The following is a 20,346-nucleotide window of genomic DNA, read 5'->3' as shown; positions in this document are numbered from 1 at the left end:
ATTGATCTCGTACAACTCGTAATAATCAAGAAATGTAATAAAAATATTATTACCTTGAGCTTATATTTGACTATTTGAGGCGGATTCAGGATTTTTCACTAGAAAAATTACTTCAGTTAATTATATTGTAGAAATATACTAGTTTTATAATAAAAGTTATAAATTATTTTTGAATTCATAAAACGTGAATGATTGACTAGCTGTTGTTTGTTGACCATTATACATGAAATTAAAAACAACGGGAAATTTGGGTTCAGTCCCCAGCCGCCATTTTTTTTTGTGTTCAGTCCCTAAGTACTTTTTTAGTACCACATTTTCACATGAAGTGTACCACATTTTGTATGATATAATACCACAATTTTGTGGATAGAGAGTGAAGCCAAAAAAATTTTTTGATTGGGGATTTTTCAATAACTTCCCCATTAAACAAATGTACGAATAATATTAATTTTTCAAAACAAATTTCAAAACAAAAAGATTTCATTTATTTTTTTATGCAAATAGCATTGACACGATTTTTTTTCGGAACTGTCATATTGATATATTGTCAACTTTATATAATTATTGTGTCGTCTTTTTTATTTTCTGAGGACTGTATTTTTTTTTTTTTTTGAAAATGATGTATAAAAGGAAATCTGTCGAATTATATGTAAATATATTTAATATGTAAAAATAGATTATTGTAAACGAGATTACCTTGATTTTTTCGAGTCAGCGAGGTACCATTATCTTAATTCATTGTACCTCCGCACTCCTTTCATACAGAAAAATAAAGGCAGCAGGACAAAGACTTACCTAATTATGAATGGAATTTTATGTTTGCATGTACTAGTGTGTATCTAAGAGTATCTATCGTCGTAAAACAAATAAACAGTATTTGATAATATAATATTAATATATGAGTGAGTTTCATGTGAGACGGGTCAACAATACCCATATTCACAATAAAAAGTAATACTCTTAGCATAAAAAGTAATACTTTTTTATGGGTGACCCAAATAAGAGATCCGTCTCACAAATAATACCCGTGAGACCGTCTCACATAAATTTTTGCATTAATATATTATATCAACAGGTACAAGATTAGGTAGATTTCATCGGACCTAATTTTATCGGCGCCGATTTAAGTTATTTAATTTATTAATAAAGATATTAAGTTCTTGCAAACAAGAGGGAGACTTTTCAAGTAGCGATATGTAGTTTCATGGAGAAGAATTCTCTCAGTTATTATTTATTATAAATAATCAGACATGTAGCTGAAAAATAAACAGTGAACTTTACCCGACAAGAAACCCCCTTAGATTGGCTCGTTTTCATGACACAAACTTGAAGGAAAATTTTCCTCCAAAGACGCGCAGAAATGTGAATGAACGAGCAGGGAAATTTTTTATCCAATCTGAATTTATGTCTAATTTCTCGGTGAAGCCTTGGAATCAAGAGTGATAATTTTTATGACTATTTTCTAAATTTGCGGACGATTAATTTTGAATCTAAATTGATTAAATTAATTTGATCCCCGCCTGTCTAACGCAAATAATTTTTTTGTAAAAAGTTATATCAGGAAAATACTAAAAGTTTGAATGATTTGGCATAATTTTGTGTAAGAATGAATAAATTGAAGACATTACCCAACATAGATGGAGGAAGCTGAAACTATTTTTAAAAAAAGGCAATAAATTAAATTTTAACACCAAAGTCGAGGCAAAGAATCAGACGGGCCGGGTAATGAACAAATTGGTCTGGGCTCTACCATTCAAAATAATCGAGTCAGATTGGGCCTAAAAGCCCATAAACTACTTACAACCCGCCCTCGCGTATGAAAAAGACTCATCTTTTCTTGCAACCAATCAAGACAGAGAATAGAACAGTTATGCATGCTTCACAAATAAGCTCCGGCTAATTAAAAGTCCGTTCCAAAGAGTATTAGAGATCTTATTGATTATTTGTATTCTCCCGAAATGCAAGCATGAAATTCATTCAATGGAACATTCATAATAGATCGAAATAACTGAAAATCATTTTTAAATAATAAACTAAAAACCTCATATTGAGACCTCCATAGATCAACCCCCACCGCCATCTGATACTGATCGAACAACTGCTTTATCCTAAAACAAGGGAAAAAAAGGAGAACATAAAAAATATATACAAAATCAAGAATCCCTACAAGAAACAAGCAAATGTTACGTACGTGGAAGAGGGGCTGATGTATTCATGAAGCTTTTGAGTGCTGATCATGGAAACCTTAGCATCACAAAGAACAGTAAGCTCCTGCGCTTTCTTGAAAAGCCCATTTCTTCTCTTAGAATAGGTCACCTCACTACAACAAAAACGACGTACGAATCCGTTGTTTTTTTAAAACTGTTGTAAGTGAGGGTGTTGTTGAAAGTCCGTTAAACGACAACGGTTTTTATCCGTTGTGGTAGGTAGAATTTGCGACGGTTTTTAAAAATCGTGTAAGAGAGAAAAATTTTCAGTGCTGTGAAGTAATAAAATCGTGTAAGAGAGAAAAATTTAAATGTTATGAAGTAGTGAGAAAAGTTTTAAGTATTGTGTGAAGCGATAAAATCGTGGAAGAGAGAAAAATTTTAAGTGTTGTGGAGAAAAATGGACCGAAAATAAAGATATTTATAGAGAATTTGCGCCGGTATTTGATTAAACTGTAGCTAATTTCAAATTAGCAACGGTTTTCATTAAACCGATGCTAAATGTAGCCACATTTTTAAGAAAAAAGTAGCTAATTTTAGTGACGGTTTTAAAAAATCCGCCGTATGTTTTAATTATGCTACAATTTGGCTTTAAACCGTCGCTCAATATAGCGACGGTTTATACAAAACTGTAGCTAAATGTAGCGACGGGTGATGTAAAACCGTCGCCCGTCGCTAATTTTAAACATGCGGCAGTGTTACTTAAAACCGTCGCTAAATTTAGCGATAGTTTATACCAAACCGTTGTCTATAGCGACGGTGTCCAAAAACCATACTAATCGACAACGGATTTTTAAAACCGTCGTCGATTGTCCAAAAAAACACGCTAATAGAAAATGATTCATAGAACCGTTGTCATTGACCCTAAAAGAACGCTCAATGACAACGGTTTTATAGAAGCGTTGTCATTGACCCTAAAAACCGTTGTCTTTGACCCCAAAAAGACAACGGTTGTCTTTGCCCCCCAAAGACAACGATTTTTAACGATTTTTAAAAATCGTTGTAAACATATGACAAAAATGGTTTTTCACAAAAACCGTTGTCGTATGTGCGTTTTTGTATGCAGAATTTCTTGTAGTGTCTGCCTGTTTGTTTGGTTCTCTATTCTCGTTATCTGGATCTGACCACGAGCCATCTTTCTTTTTCTCAGATTTTGAAACAGATGAGAAATTAAAATTCTGTGGGGAGAGTTCTAGGAAAGGGGAGGGAGGGGGTTTTGAAGTTTGATGTTGCTACAAAAGGAAAACTTTGCTAAAATGGTGAAAAGGGGTCGCGGAAGTTGATAAAGTAATTTAAGAATCAGTTACTTTTTGTCACCGGTCACCATAAATTCACAGTAATTTTTTGATACAATAGGACGAGAATATCTAGCTAAACTACTTATACTAACCACACCAGTAGTATTTGAATGCAAAACCACATGGACGGGCGAATCACCCTTGTCAATGGTCAAGGAATTCTTGCCCAAATCCATAGTAAATTTTTTTTTAATACAACGGGTTGAAATTTTCTTAACTTGACCAGCTACACTACTCACACAAGTGAGATTTGAACGCAAAACCACGTGAGTTTTGGACATCATCTTGTTAAGATTAGGATTTGATCTAAATCCACCTCAGAAACTAGTTCTCTCACATCTAAAAATAAAAATTCAGGCTATGTTTGATAATCATGATAAAAGAATGATTATTAAATAATCATTTCTTATCTTGTGTTTGGTTCATTTTTTATTTAGTTTTCAAACCCTTGATTATGATTGAAAGCCCTCACTAATCATGTTATTTGTTTGATTAAAAATACATCCTCAAATGTGTGATAATGTATAATTCTTGAATAGTGATCATGATAAGATTATATATTGACCATAATACCCTTGAATTGTCTTCTTCAATATAACATAAAAATTAAAATTAGTGAAAATTTAATAATTAATATAATATTTAAATTATTATTTTTTTTTATAAATTAATTTCATATATTTTTATTATTTTCAATTATTTTTTTAAAAAAACAATAATATTGTAATTATCACTAAAATTTATTTAACAATAAAATTAATATTTAAAATATTATTACTATTTTAAGTATTAATTAAATGTATATTTACAAATATATTTAAATTAATTTAATAAATGTAAAATATAATTATAAATATTTAATTATCTATCAAATTATTTTAAAAATATTTATAATTATTTTATAAAAACAATAATATTATAATTACTATTAAACTTTATTTAACATTAACATTCAAAATATTATTACTATTTTAATTATTAAAATAATGTATATTTACAAATTTATTTATAATAAATATATTTAAATTAATTTTAATAAATATAAATTATAATTATAAATATTTAATTATTTTAAAAATATATATTTAATTAACATTTGGGGTATTTTGATCATTACAATAAAATTACAAAATTAATCCATCATTTTAAAATCATACCAAACACCATGTTATTTATCTCACCATACTATTAATCCATATATCTCATTTTTTAATTAATCTAAGTACTAATAATTTATTTATCTCATCACACATACCAAACGGAGGCGTAGAGCAAATTATCCACTGGTTTTAAATTTAAGTACAACATTTCTCGATTTAAAAGGGCGAGGAGAGGACTATATATAACACCATGGTATAAGTAACCCAAATGATTGGCCCTCGGTCTCCAGTCCAGTCTTATTGAAGACTAACAAAGGCCCGCCACACTCATTAGAGCCCAACCATCCAGGCCCAATCGATACATCTTGAATTGATGACTGGTGTAGGCTCTTAGATTTTGGTATAAAGGCGATATAAAATCACTTCCAGAACGATTAATGGATAAAAAAAATATATAAATATTGAAACCTAAAGAATATAAATCAATATTAATATTAAATAAGTAAAATGCGTCTAAATTTTATTATTTATTTGATTGTCTCATAATTCAGTAAGATAACATGTGAAATAAATTAGACAATGTGATTCGCAATAAATAACGTAAGATGAAGACAAATATAATCTTAATTTCCTATGTATCATTTTTACATAATTACAAACAATAACCATCATAAGTCATTGTCATTATAATTTGAGTGAAACGACATAAAACTGAAATAAAAGTGTGAGTTTTAATTTCAAAACGACAACTGAAATTAAAAGGAAGAATAAATACTTAATATATTTTTGGATATGACGTTTTTTTGTTTCGTTTTTTATTATAAAACTATATATTGAAATGATGGAATGGAGAGCGTCAACCCGGCATCAAAGGTAATCGTACGCAGGGCTCGAGGATTGAATGAAAGTGAAACTGTCACACATTCAATTATTCTGGGTTTTTTTCTCATGTTTTGCTAATTTCTTCATTTTATTTTTTTTACCTCGACAAATATTATTTTCATTGATTAATCCACTCGAATTCTAGCTAGGTAGTAGGGGTGAAATTAAAATAACTTATTTGAAATCTTTTTATATACATTCTAAACAAAAATCCAACAATTTATAAAATCGATTTTACATCAAATGATTAATTCCAAATGAATTTACTCAGATACAAAATTTACTGGTTTTAATTCAATCATATGCTAAAGATTTTGATATTTATATCCGTAAAACAGTAAAGAGAATCAAGGGGTAAAAATTAAAATGTATAAAGGGAAAAGAAGAAGAAGAAGCTCCTCGGGCCCCTAAACAAACGTACGCAATTTAGGTTATTAAAAAAATATTCCCTCAAAATATTTATATATATAGTTAATATGTAATTCATTCAAAATATTTGTTTTTTTTAAAAAATTGTATGATTATTGTCACGGATTAAGGAAAATCTCACGCGTTTTTTTTTTCAAGAAAAGGGATTTTTTTCCCTAAAATCTTTATCAGTGCCCGTGACAGATTTTTTTTTTTTTTTTCAAGAATCGTATTAAAGTTTGGGGAACTAAGAATGGTCCAAGCCCGGTTTCTGTCTTTTCGAGCTATGTTTCTTTCTTCTGCACCTCCCTTCTCTGGGAAATGTCTTTTCAAATGGCCACAAATATCATTTTAATGGCTCGCCCACGGTATATAGATGTATACGATAGGTGAAAAATACATCAAAATCGATATATATATATATATATATATTTATTTATTAAAGAAGAAAAAAACATAGATCGAAATTAAATATATATTATGAAGTTGAATATTTACCAAATCGGTGTTATTTATTCTCAACTTTATATCTATGAACTGTGAAACAAATTGAAATTTGGTGGAAACTCTTGCAAATTGATAATGACTATACAGGAAAAAAAAGTAAAAATAGAACACCAAATTAGTAATTGATAAATGTTGAAGCTAATAAGAAATTTGTATTCATATAGCATTTAACCCTTTAAAAGGGCTACACATCCGAAGCAAGAAAATAGATTGTCAAATATGTTGCTACAAGGTCAATTTCAAATTTTTTTTGGCAAACGACTTTACATAATTTCATCAATTTCAAAAAAAAAATAAAATTTCACAATCACAGCGAAGCATTTTACTCCTATATCTTATTCTTTTCTGGTTGTACGTGGAGTTTTCAATAAGAATAGGGGATTGTAAAACCTAAAATGAGACGGTCTCACGAGTCGTATTTTGTGAGACATATATTTTATTTGGGTCATTCATGAAAATATATTATTTTTTATGCTATGAGTATTACATTTTATTGTGAATATCGGTAGAGTTGACCCGTCTCACAGATAAATATTCTTGATACTGTTTCATAAGAGATCTATTCTCCATCCAAACGCAGTCTCAGTTATTTTGAACAATACAATTAACTATGATTAAATTGGAGACCTCGGTGATTTTGAACAAGACAAGTAACTATGATTAAATTGGAGTGTTAAGTTAACGTGGTAACAAAGATTCACAACCACATAAATGCGTGCTAATAATAACATAGATAAAAAAAATGTTGAAGATTTACAATAAAATATGCCCTAAAAGGATAATATATATCATAGCTTCTTTTTTTTTTTTTTTACTTGTTCTTATAATTTATTATTATATAGCATATGGTGGGTACATGTTTGTCTAACCATATTTCATGGGAATATATTAAGACTCTTTCACGTTACATCAGTACTGATGTTCTATCCGATGGACCGGAGGGGTTGACCGCTGAATAGGACCTATATATACATCTACTTAATTTTAACATCAACATATGATCGAATGTTCGTGGTTTTATCAAAAATTATAATTGATAATAACATTACGATATAAAATATTTTATCGTACGACAATTCAAACATCACATTTTAATTTTTATACCAATTATGAATAATAATTGTACCCATCAATCTATCTCCCAACAATTTCACTCCTTTCGATCAATGAGAATCGAATTCGTGACCTTGGCTCCGATATCAACTGTAGGACCAAACGCTTGCTGTTTTACGAAAAACTACAGCGTTACAACTCAAATATTTTAAATTGTACAACTTAAACATCACATTTCGATTGTTATATTAAAAATGAATAATTATTGCATCTAACAATTATAATTTTTCAAAATTGAAACCTACCAAGTTCTATACAAATTAAACAGAGGTCCAATTTTTTCTCATTTTCACAAATTATGTAAATATAGTAAATTTGGAGGTGAAAAATCTGTTTCAAGATATTACGATTCTTTTAATCTAATACAGACATATATTTAATGATTATATATCATATTATGAATCAAGCATCTACAAAATAGTCATACAACAATGGATTAGCTGGATTATTCCATCCTACTGTCTATAAGGGTATATTCAAAGGTTGGAATTTTTTCAGACTCAATTTTATTTTTTGTTAATTTTTTTTTTTACATGAAGTGGAATCTTAACTATTCATATGAGATGTGGGCACCGCCCCCACACCCAAGATCGAACGAACCGGATTAGCATACAAGGACACTTCAAATGTAAGAGATTAATGTGATTGAGTGTGACGTTTAGAACAGAAAAACTTAATTATACAGGCTAATTAGTCAGTGATAAAAGATTTGGCTACTAAATGTAGCTGTCACCTTTGTTTCCTAATTTGGTGAATTGCCTTCTAATTTATTTGAAATTCTGTACCTTAATTACTATTCCAAACTGTGGTTCAGAATCGGAAAATAAGATATTAGAGCGTGTTTTCCGGGGGGGGGGGGGGGAGAACAAGCTGAGGAAATGGACGTGGATGTACACAAGCCGTAGGATGAGTAGTGAAGGGCTGGGATTTAATTTTATATTGTTGAAATTTGACAGAGAAGGGAGAGGGAAAGTGGTGGTGTGCTTATGTCTTTAAATTTGAGGTTGCAGTGGCTGGCGGCGGCGTCTGCAGTCGCAGAGCTCTGGCTTTAATATGTAATTAAAACTAGCCTTGTGTTCACCTTGCGTGCATGTCCAATCGAGAGATATTTTGTCGATTTCAAAAATTATGGTACGAATATTATTTATACGTAACGTAGATGAATCAGAATTAATTTAAATGACAGTTTAGTATATCTGGAAGATGTTAAAATTCTTATGTGAAGTCAAAGTAAGCTCATAATATATATATATATATATATTTATATATATATATATAATAATAAAGGATCAATTTTAATGTAATTAAACTAAAAAATTGGCTATTTAAAATTCTTAACGTCACTGCTCTCTATTTTGAATTTGTAACAGTAGGATAAAATGTATAAAATCTCATTACTTTTGGGCATTATGTTGCCAATAATTCTTACGTTAAATTCTCGTTTTGGTTCCACATTCCTGTGTAGAAATTCCCGAATTTTTTTGTCTGGGAAAAAGCTGCAAACAGTGGGAAAAAAACCTTCTCAAACGCGCACTTACACACACAAAAAAACGCAGTGTGTCAGCACAAAACACTCGTCCAATGCCCCATACTCCGCGCTACGAGTTTTTATGCACAGAAGAAGCAACTCAGTGAAGCGAGCCCAATTATTTAGATAAACGTAAATTTACGAATTAACCCACCCAAAAGCACTCATTGGCATGGATATTTTCTTTAGCTTTTTTTATTGTAAAGTAGTTCCGGCCCCTCCTCCATATCCCTGAAGCCTGAGGTGGTGTTTTTATTATTGCTATGGATTGTTCCTTGAAATTGAGATTAGAATTAGCTTATAGGGCTGGAATATGTCTGGGTTTTTCTCGTTAGGTGGTGGTAAGGACCAAGGATTACAGCACAAGGATACTAATAGTAGCTTTTTCCTGTTAAAAAACGAAGAGATCTACAACAAGGGTTTCGAGCTATGGCAACAGTACCATCATCTGCATCAACAAAGACATCAGCAGCAGCAGCAAAATCTGCATCACAATTTTCAAGATGTGGACTTCTCTGTTGGGCCAAGTGGTAGTAACACCAGAAGGAGCGGTAATATTGTCATTTCCGGTGATTTTGGTGATGATTCTTCGAGTTATACGTATAGATCAGCATCAGGGTTTAGGGTGACGAGGCCGGGTAAAGGTGCGAACGCCGGAATGAACTGTCAAGATTGTGGGAACCAAGCTAAGAAAGATTGCTCGCATTTGAGATGTCGGACTTGCTGCAAGAGCCGTGGGTTTTCGTGCCAGACCCATTTGAAAAGCACGTGGGTACCGGCGGCTAAACGACGAGAGAGGCAACAGCAGTTCGCGGCATTGCAGCAGGATCGGCAGATCCTGACTGTAAGAGAGGAGATTCCCAAACGGCTGCGAGACAACCCAACTGGCGGCGACGGTGGGGATAGTTCCACTCTTGCTCGTGTTCTTACCTCACGTTTTCCGGCTTCCACAGCAGGTGATGTTATTTTTTTAGGTGATTGAATGTGTGTGCGTGTTTTTTTCCCTGAAAAAAAGCTTCACTTAGGTTTTGAATTACTGAAGAGTAGATTAGTTGGTGTGAAAGGTGAATAGAAATTGATGCAAGGTTTTCCCAAGAACTGTGACGCTATATTATATGATATGGAAAATGATAGGTAAATCCAAAAAAAAAAAAAAAACTCTTGGTACAAGTGCTACATATCTGTACTAATAATTAGCAATAGAAATAGCCGAATAAAACATCTATATACGTAGATATCATTTGCGTGCCCTGAATTAAATCCAACCACCCACTCAACTCTACTCTACTGTTGCTGAGTAAAAATGACGCGAAAAGAACACGTCTAAAGAAGTTAGTCAAGAGATATAGTTTGATATCTGTAATCATGTTGGTTCCATTTTCAATGGTTTTCTTTTGTTCTGATAATTTCTTTATTTGACTTCGGTGGTGCTAGGGTTTGACTTTGGACACTTTCCACCAGAAGTGAATTCCCCAGCTGTCTTTCGTTGCGTGAGAGTGAGTGCAATGGATGATGCGGAGGAGCATTTTGCTTATCAGACATCTGTTAACATTGGAGGCCATGTTTTTAAAGGGGTTCTTTACGATCAAGGGCGCGAAATCCGGTACCCTTGTGGTGGTGGGGATCAGGGTTCCTCCGGACAACAGCCGCTTGATCTCATCACGGCGGCGGCGGCAACGAACACCAGCCACCCAAATCTCAGCATGCTTGATCCTTCCATTTACCCTACTCCAATGAGTGCATTCATGGCGGGTACGCAATTCTTCTCACCACCAAGACCTTAAGAAGTTGAATTTGTGTTTGAGCATTGGGCAAATCGATGTATGGAGAAGCACGTCAATTTGAATGTTTATTATTGTTTTTTGTTCGAATTTCTATTATGATTTTGTGCTAAATATTATTTTCGCTTGTCTTATCGATGACCTTTTTTTCTCTTGCTCTTTTGATGTGGAAGGATTTGTTTTGTAATTTTGTGCAACATTTGGATGTGTGCATTCCGCATGTTCCATGTTTTTGCATCATTCTTCGCTTGACTAGCTTGTTTTTTTGTTGCCTTTCTCGTTGGTTTTGAACTCGATGAAGCCTTTTCCCCTCATTGTACGTTTTAGTTTCTTCCCATATACCAATTAGTATACATTTCACTTATCCCGACAATTTTATAAAATAATTAATAAAGTGCCGATATATCATTTTTATTAACACACATACTTCATATGCATGAATTATATTGTTATTTATAGTTCGGATTATATTAATGAACCTATATAATTCTAGTTTACTTCAACTTAAAGTTATTTTTCACACAACAACTTTATCATATGTTTAAATATAATTTAACTTTTATATAGATGGCATAACATTGAGTAGTTTTTCTAACTTAATTGGTTATCCCATTTATAACAGTTTACAATATGGACAGTGCTGCAGTGGTAGTCTTATTCTTGCATGCATCGGCTGATGCACTTAATGGGTCACTCATTTCTGCTAAAAGACTCAAAGCATAATGAACTTCATGATCTACTAGTCCATCCCACAGATCTTTTCATCTAAATCTCTAATTAATTTTTTTTCGAATATACTGTGAATGTTTTTCTTTGAGAAAACTATACCCACGATTATACTGTGGGGAAATAGCAAATTTTGTGTTAATATTTTAAACAGTCAAAATTTGGTGTTCTTAGGTTGACTTCTATTCTTTTGTTCAAGTCATATTTTATCGGAGTACCCACGGAGTACTGCTGATGTGTTTTTGTAGATTGTTGTTACGTCCATTGGAAATATGACTAGAAAAAAAGATATAACTTATAATATGACGACCAAATTTCGACTAATTAAAATATTAAAACCAAAATAGGTCAATTTATAACAAGATGATTTTGTTAATTTTGATCTCTTTGTCGTCATGTCCATGAATGCAAATTTTCCTACAGAGTATTTGACAATGTGGATATGAATTATAGAAAGTAAGTATTGGAAGCTGCGGAATTTAAATGCCGATGCTTATGTTTCTGCAAGTTGCATGTTATAAATAGGAATGGATGTAAATACCGCTGTAGTGTGAAGTACACACAATATGGTAAGATTAAAGTTTGAGTTTTTAATAGGCTTGTAGCCATGTGTAAGAAACAGACAACTTTCACTATATTTGAAATTCATGCACCTCACCTAAAGTAAAACAAATATATATTTCTCTTCCCGTCGTGCATTACTTTTTAAAAATGTACGCGCAGCAGTAGTTTGCTGCAATTAGAATCTGCTGCATGGATACTCTCAAACGAGCGAAGTGAGGGATCTATTCCTATTTTTGGTACAGTTGTACTAGAATGAAATAAATTCTATATCATTAATATATATTTTGTTAATTAACCAAAGTTAATATAATCTTATCGGATACATGATTGAATATTTATGCATCTTTGGTCATTTTATGTTTGCTACTTGCTACCCATTTGTCGGCACAGTTATTGGGCCTGTGCATACACAATATAGTCCAAAAAGTTCCCCATTATGTCTGATTTTTTTTTTTATTTTATAAAATCATCTTAAACAAATACTTGAAATCCCAGTACTGTTCAACATATTAATTTTTTTTTAATGACAGGTGAGGAGAATTTTCAAGTTTTGTTTAGAAAGATCAATGTAAATATTCAAAAATTTTAATTGTGTCAGTTGCTTGTCTATTTTTTTTTTAAAAAAGTAAAGAAACATAGAAAATTCTGGACCAATCCATTTAAAAGAGCAAAAACTTGTGTGAGACTATCTCATGAGTCGTATTTTCTGAGACATATATCTTATTTGGGTCATCCATTAAAAAATCTTACTTTTTATTGTGAATATCAGTAAGATTGATGCGTCTCAGAAATAAAGATTTATGAGATCGTATCATGAAAGACGTACTCTTGGAAAAGATACATTGGAATTTTCTTGGATCACATACAGAATCTTTTTCAAGTATTTTTCTTTTAAAAGAGCAATCCGCAAGACGAAAATTTTTTCCCGGGCCTAAATTGTCAAGATTAGATGAAAACTGATCCATTAGTCCAGCCCATAAATATTGTAGGTTGAACTTTAATAATGATTAGTCACTCGAAAAATTATAAAAACCTACAAATTAAATTGTTTGGAGAGATAATACGCACGCAAGTAACTGCGTTAGTTGATGTAGTGATAGTAATAATTAAAATTATGACTTTCATTAATCACTTTGAATATTATATATATATATATATATATATATATATATATATATATATATATATATATATATATATATATATATATATGTTATGATGTAGATGTCAATAATGCGTGCTTCATGATTTCCTAACCGAGCGAGCAAAAACAACATTAAAAAGTAGTCTACTGTACGTCTGTCATGACAACCTCCAACTTAAGTAATTTTCCACCTACATTTTTTTTTTGAATAATTCTTAGGTTATGTTTGGTAGCTATGATAAGAGAATGATTATTTAATAATCATTCTCTTATTTCGCGTTTGGTTCGTTTTTTATTAATCTATAGGTCCTTGATTATGATTGAAAACCACACTATTCATGTTGTTTGTGTGATTAAATATCTCTCCTCAAAAGGTGTGATAATTAATAATTTTTGAATAGTGATCATGATAATATTGTATATTGACCATAATACCTTTGAATTGTTTTCTTCAATATAATATGAAAATTAGAATTAGTGAAAATTTAATAATTAATATAATATTTTAATTTTTATTATATTTTTTTATAAATTAATTTCATATATTTTAAAGAAAATAAATTGTAATACAAATCTATGTTAAATTAAATTTTTATAAATTTATAATCTTGTTAATTAATTTTTTTTATGAAAATAAATATTTTTTCATTTCTAATTTTTTTAATGATTTAAATTAATTTTAGTAAATTTAAATTATAATTATAAATATTTAATATCTATCCAATTATTTTAAGAATATATATTTAGGTAGCATTTAGGGCATTTTGGTCATTACAATAAAATTTATAAAACTAATCCATCATTTTAAAATCAAACCAAACACCATGTTATTTATCCAACTATACTATTAATCCACATATCTCATTTTTTAATCACTCTAATTATTAATCATTTATTTATCCTATCACACGTACCAAACGGAACCTTAAAGTATAATTTTTCTATGCTACGCGTCAAATGTTTCTCTCCCATGATGTGGTGAAATTTTAGTTCTTGAATCATCTACAGATGATCTACATGATATAATGATGTCGAGACGTGAGAAAAATAACTTCTGATAAAGGATAGACTAACTTCTTAGGCTCTGTTTGGTACGTGTGATGTGATAAATAAATGATTAGTAATTAGAGTGATAGAAAAATGAGAGATATGGATTAATATATAGTATGGTGGGATAAATAACATGATGTTTGGTATGATTTTAAAATGATGGATTAATTTTGTAAATTTTATTGTAATGATCAAAATGCCCCAAGTGTTAATTAAATATATATCCTTAAAATAATTAGATAGATAATTAAATACTTATAATTTATATTTATTAAAATTAATTTAAATATATTTATTAGAAATATATTTGAAAAGATTACGATAATCATTAAACAAAATAAATTAGAATTTAATAAATATTTATTTTCATAAAAGAATTAATTAACAAGATTATAAATTTAAAAAATTTAATTTAAGATAGATTTGTATTACAATTTATTTTCTTTAAAATGATTGAAAATAATAAAAATATATGAAGTTAATTTATAAAAAAAATATAAAAAAAATTTAAATATTAAATTAATTATTAAATTTTTCGCTAATTTTAATTTTCATATTATATTGAAGAAGACAATTCAAGGATATGATGGTCAATATAAAATCTTATCATGATCGCTATTCAATAATTATCACACTTTTTTAGAGGGATATTTAATCACATAAATAACATGAATTGTGAGGGCTTTCAAGCATAATCAAGGGCCTATAGATTAAATAAAAAATAAACCAAACGTAAGATAAGAGATCATTATTTCATTCTCATATCATGACTACCAAACATAGTCTTAAGTTATGCTTGAACAGTTAGATTTCAACGTTTTAATAATCTTTAATGTGGGTACAAACCCTATTACAATGATTTGTGTTAATTCACGTCATACATCCATTGTATCTCAGGTATTATGTTAGTTTCATGCATATCGAATCAAGATGATTCAAAAAAAGAATGTGAACGAATGGTATCATATATAACAACCTTCCAACTTCTGATTCAGCACGCAAGCGAGTCTCAAAGGATCTTTGAAAGTGGCGTACGAGGAATTATTTCTTGACCACTGTGTGTGTGTGTTTGTGTATATATTATGTTGTAAATATAATATTTCTCCAAATTAATTAAGCAAAATTTTAATCGTATCTCGTAGTTATGTCTTGGAATCTTGCCCACTGTTGATCACACTATATTGAAATAAATATAATGTGTGTATTCCACAACCCGTCTATGAATTATGTTTTGGGACGAGTACTAGGTCGTTGTTAGTGGAATTAATTACTTTCGACAAAGATGATTAATTGCCTGCTGTCCCTCGTGAAATTAAAGTGCCCATTTTTAGATTGATTGATTTTATACAACTAAATGATATGATTATGTCCTAAAGTTTCGTAAAATATTAGGGAAGAAAAGATGGATACTTGCCCAGATTTTAGCAACATATCGATGCTGAAAGTCTGATATAATTAAGGTTGATTTATGGTTTTTCACCAAATCAATTATAAACGTTAATGGCATGCTTCTCATGAGTAGATACATTAATTTCCGCATGCATGAGAGACTCTAGTTTGAAAAAAAGTGGGCAATATCCCTTTTTGTTTTCTTTTTCTTTTTTTAAAAAATACTTTATTTACATTTTACCTTCGCTATTTTTAGTTAAGTTCAAATATATTTACCATTCAATATATGGATTTGGATCCTCAACTATGTTAAAAACACAACACCAATTGCTGTGAACTTTTTACACGAGATGATCACATGATTATCTCGTTTAATATGACAACTTTTTAAATTTATCTTATATTGTGTGATGTCCACAAGATGATCTTTTGTCTTGTGTATTTTTTTATCTCGTGTAAAAAATGCACAATGCTAAATGTTGTGTTTTCAGTACAATAGATGATACAGTAGACAACGAATGGTTTGAAAATATACTCTCTTTTGGACCCTCTAGTGGGGTATATCTGCGATATTTATATCACCCTAAACATTAGCATACGATCATCACAAATTCGGCACCAATCTTTTGTTTTCAACGACATAAACTCCAATTTATAAATTGAAATAAGTAATCTTTTTTATTTATAATTTTCTTCTGTGTTCTCTAATACTTAAAAATTTGAGTGAGCCATTGTTCATCAATGTTACCAAGAAGGAAAGGGCACCCTTTCGTGGAAATTAATCATACAATTCTTCCTTCTTGCAATTGTTGGGTATGAAATATAATATTCTTGCCAAATTAATTATTATATTAGGAAAATGAAAATTTTGATTAGCACTGACAGAGGCTGGTATTTGGAAACATGGCAGGATAACTGCAAATCAAGGATTCGACCTGTTGGAATGGGATGATACGTCGCCAACTTTTGCTTCAGCTGCACAAAATTCTGTGTCAGCCGTAACCTTTATCATGGTTCCGCTACTAAAACCAACAAATTTCAACTGGAAAGTAATTTAATAGTACCAGAATCCTAAATTTATATTTCGAAATTAATGTTAAATATCAGGATAGAAAAAGTAAGGCTAGATAGAAAAGATGGCATCGCAAAGGTGGCAGGGACACTTTTCTGCATGGCGGGAGCATCCGTCCTCACACTAAACAAAGTCCCCACCGGTGGAATCACCGGTGGTGCTGTACTTGGGCGATGCAAAGGGGAAGAACTGGATACTGGGTTGTATATTCTTGATAGGTCACTACCTGTCTTGGTCCGGTTAGCTCGTGTTACAGGCCGCGGTTCTAAAAAATAACCGGCTCGACTCTCCTTCATTCATCCGGTGTCTCTTCCTGGCAATGCGATTTTTGGCGAGCCGGTTCTCAAAAAATACATATAATATAATTTGTGTCAAATTATATTATATTAAATTTGGGCATGATATATTGTTACTAAAAACTTCCAATAACAGTGGCGTAGAAATGAATCGTAAAGATAAAACAACAACTGAAACAAGTGTGATATTTACGGTATGACTATCGTGCAAAGGAAAGCAAAACCGAACCGATGTCTGTAGCGTATGCAGTTTCCTTAAAACAAATTCGGCTCCTCCGGTATGTGCTTCGAGGTTCCAACGTACGTCAGTTTCCCAAGATACAATAGGTCATACCAGCAGCATAAAGCACTATGCTAGAGAACAAAACAGTACCGAACTTTATCAGTTGACGAAGTAGGAGCAGAGGTGCATGAAACAGGCAGCAGCAGAATGCAGAGATATATGAGAAAGTAGATTTCGGTATATATTCTACTATTTTTACATGTCAATACCAGACATACGAAAGGCCAAAGGTTGCCATAAAGATGAGAGACGAAGCACCAAAAGTCGGGGCAAATGAAAAGTATCAAAGGCATGTGAAAGGTCTCAACCATAAAGTGTAACACAATATAAACTTATCTATACCACATTGTTTTTCTGATGTGGGACAAACCTACATTTCCAAATTTCCATTCACTCGCATGGAATGCCCATAAACCTCACAACCCAATATCTTTAATCCAACAATCTCCCACATGAATGGAAATTGAAAGTTATACGAAAGGATTTTCTGATAAAGTTCAACAGTTTAGTCTTGCATAGGATAGATAGGTGTTTCCCTTTAAGCCTTCCTTTGTAAAAATATATTAACTCACCGGTTGACAGTAGACGTGATATCTTTGAATTGTACAGACGTTTGTGTAAATTGTGATATATATACTTCACATAAAGACTCTCACTGTTAAGTTCCCATGTGCCGAAATCAAATCAATCAATCAAATTGTGATATACTTCACACAAGACTCTCTCTCATGTGCCGCCTCAAATCAAATTCAATCATCAAATCATTCTCGAATCATATCAATCAATCCAACCTTAACCTAAAATTAATATATCTTGGGAATATTTCAATGCTGACATTGAAAATTATTGATGTGAAACTTGGAACCTGAACCATGTCATTGGTCCAAAATAGCTGAATAAATTTAGTGCAGTACCAAGACTAAAATTTGACACATTAATAATTAATAACTCAATAGTATATTAGTGGACACCAGATATTATTTTCTTTAACTTTTCCCCTCCGGAAATGGAAGAATCATAAAGTGTTTATTGTAAAAGATTCTTTTAACATAAAATCCATTAGTAATGCAATCCATAATTCAAAATGGTAAGGAAATCAATTATAGAAAAAATATTTCCGCGCACGTGATTATTGATTATTCACAATTAACTCGCCTTTCTTACCATATATATATTCCTGTTAAATAAAAAAAATTAAATTAAACGAGTTGGATCCGCAATCGGATGGTAGGATGCTTACATTATTTTGTTAAAACCTTCACTATGCACAACGTTTTGTAAGTTTAACTAAAAATTTATAATTATGTCTAAATAGTAAACCCTTCGATTTATCTCACGCTCCATTTTAGGCATACCTTGACTAATCATATAACATTAAAATAATAATAATAAATAAAAAAATAAGAATGACATGTTTAAATTTAAATGCATTTATTGTAAAACTCAATCCATACAATGGACAATGACACAAAATCTCATCGTTAGCACCAAATACATTGAATTTGATTATCATCTTTAGTAAAACAATAAACATCATTAAATAAAACAAAGAAACTCAATCAAATATTCCATGTAAAAAAACATAACGAAAACTAAATCCATCTAAAAAAAACTTCACATTGCCCTGGTGACCTTGATCTGATGCTGCACAATATCCTCCTCAATACTCTTTTGAAAAACCTGGCAGCTGCGGCAGCGGTGGCATCACTGCTGGAATATGCTCCGGCAGCACCCTCGACATCATATATTGTGTCGGAGCCGCTGGTGGTGTGTAAAATCGTGCATACGATCTTGGGCTGTAACATGTCATAGGATCCATTGCAGTTGACTCGTAGAAACCCTGATGCTTAAACAAAATATTCCCGCTAGTTGATGCACCCCCGAACTGCACACAATGATCATCATCATTCAACATAGGCATCACCATTGAATTCTGGTTCACAGAATGCAATTCTTGATTATGATCCAGATGAGGGAAATGTATGATCGACGAAATAGCTTGCTGGTTTAGAACTTCAAATTCAATATTCCCTCTTTGGATCATCCCTGGATTGTAAAAGCTTTGGTTTTGGAATGGATTTATCCTCCCAAAATCAAACAAATTCACATCCAAAACCTCTTTACTTTTCTCCACATTATTAACTCTTGATCTACAGTCCTCAAATTTAACCCTTAAGTTTGCTGCGAATTCTCTCAACTGTACTTCTGTAAAACCATTCATGAAATCAATCCAAGTGGGATACCTTGCTTCCATGTTCTTTTTTCGAAGTTTCGAAAGCTCAGTCCTCGATCTTTTTCTCCCTGTTGTGGAAGAAATCAGACAAGCCAAAACTCTTGATTGAATCCTTGTTCTTGGATTTGTAAATGTCAATCATACATCGAGTTTCTTCGATGTTTTCAGGCCATATTTCGATATCAAAGGAACCCTTTTCTTGTCTCGGACCGTAGATTATCATGCATGCGTCAATCTCGCAAAGGGTGGTCAATTCATATATTTTTTTCGTCAAACCCTCTTTTCGTTTCTTGAAAGTAACGTTTCTTGATTTTTCTTTTTTTATGAACTCCATGTTTAATTTCGCTCTCCCCATATCTATATCTGTATTCACAAGAATCCATGCATGCATGTATTCAAATCACACTGTGCATAAGTAACTGATGGGAAAACAATGATAAAAACATACCTGTATGCAGACGTTAATGGATTCTTTCTTGGGAGAGAACTCGAAAAGAATTAAATAAAAAATTTTGCAGAAGGTTTTTAATTTATTGTCATTTAAGATTTGTTATTGTATATAAGGAATATATGATAAGAGACGGTTAATTTGTTTATGTAAATATTTACATCCTCGATTGATTTACTTACGAGTGGATCCATAACGTGAAAAGGAAATATATACTTCTTTATGTTATGTTGCTAAATTGGAGATTTTTTCCCGAATATATTGGGATATTTGTAGATTCACTGATTATTATCTTAATAAAATTTAATATATTCCTA

The 20,346-nt window shown here is 31.3% G+C and overlaps 1 protein-coding gene across 1 annotated transcript; it reads left to right on the top strand.

The window, feature by feature from the left end:
- Positions 1-8,982: 8,982 nt before the first annotated feature.
- LOC140807547 (protein SHI RELATED SEQUENCE 5-like) lies at positions 8,983-10,889 on the top strand. The gene is made up of 2 exons (XM_073164450.1): positions 8,983-9,999; positions 10,478-10,889. Exons 1-2 carry the CDS (start codon positions 9,357-9,359, stop codon positions 10,825-10,827), a joined length of 993 nt encoding a protein of 330 aa, XP_073020551.1. The 5' UTR covers positions 8,983-9,356; the 3' UTR covers positions 10,828-10,889.
- The last annotated feature ends 9,457 nt before the right edge of the window (positions 10,890-20,346 follow it).

Source organism: Primulina eburnea, chromosome 12 (assembly GCF_022965805.1).
Source record: "Primulina eburnea isolate SZY01 chromosome 12, ASM2296580v1, whole genome shotgun sequence".
Taxonomy (NCBI): Eukaryota; Viridiplantae; Streptophyta; class Magnoliopsida; order Lamiales; family Gesneriaceae; genus Primulina; species Primulina eburnea.
Note: the sequence above shows the minus strand (reverse complement) of the source record. Positions and strands in the feature narration are given on the sequence as shown.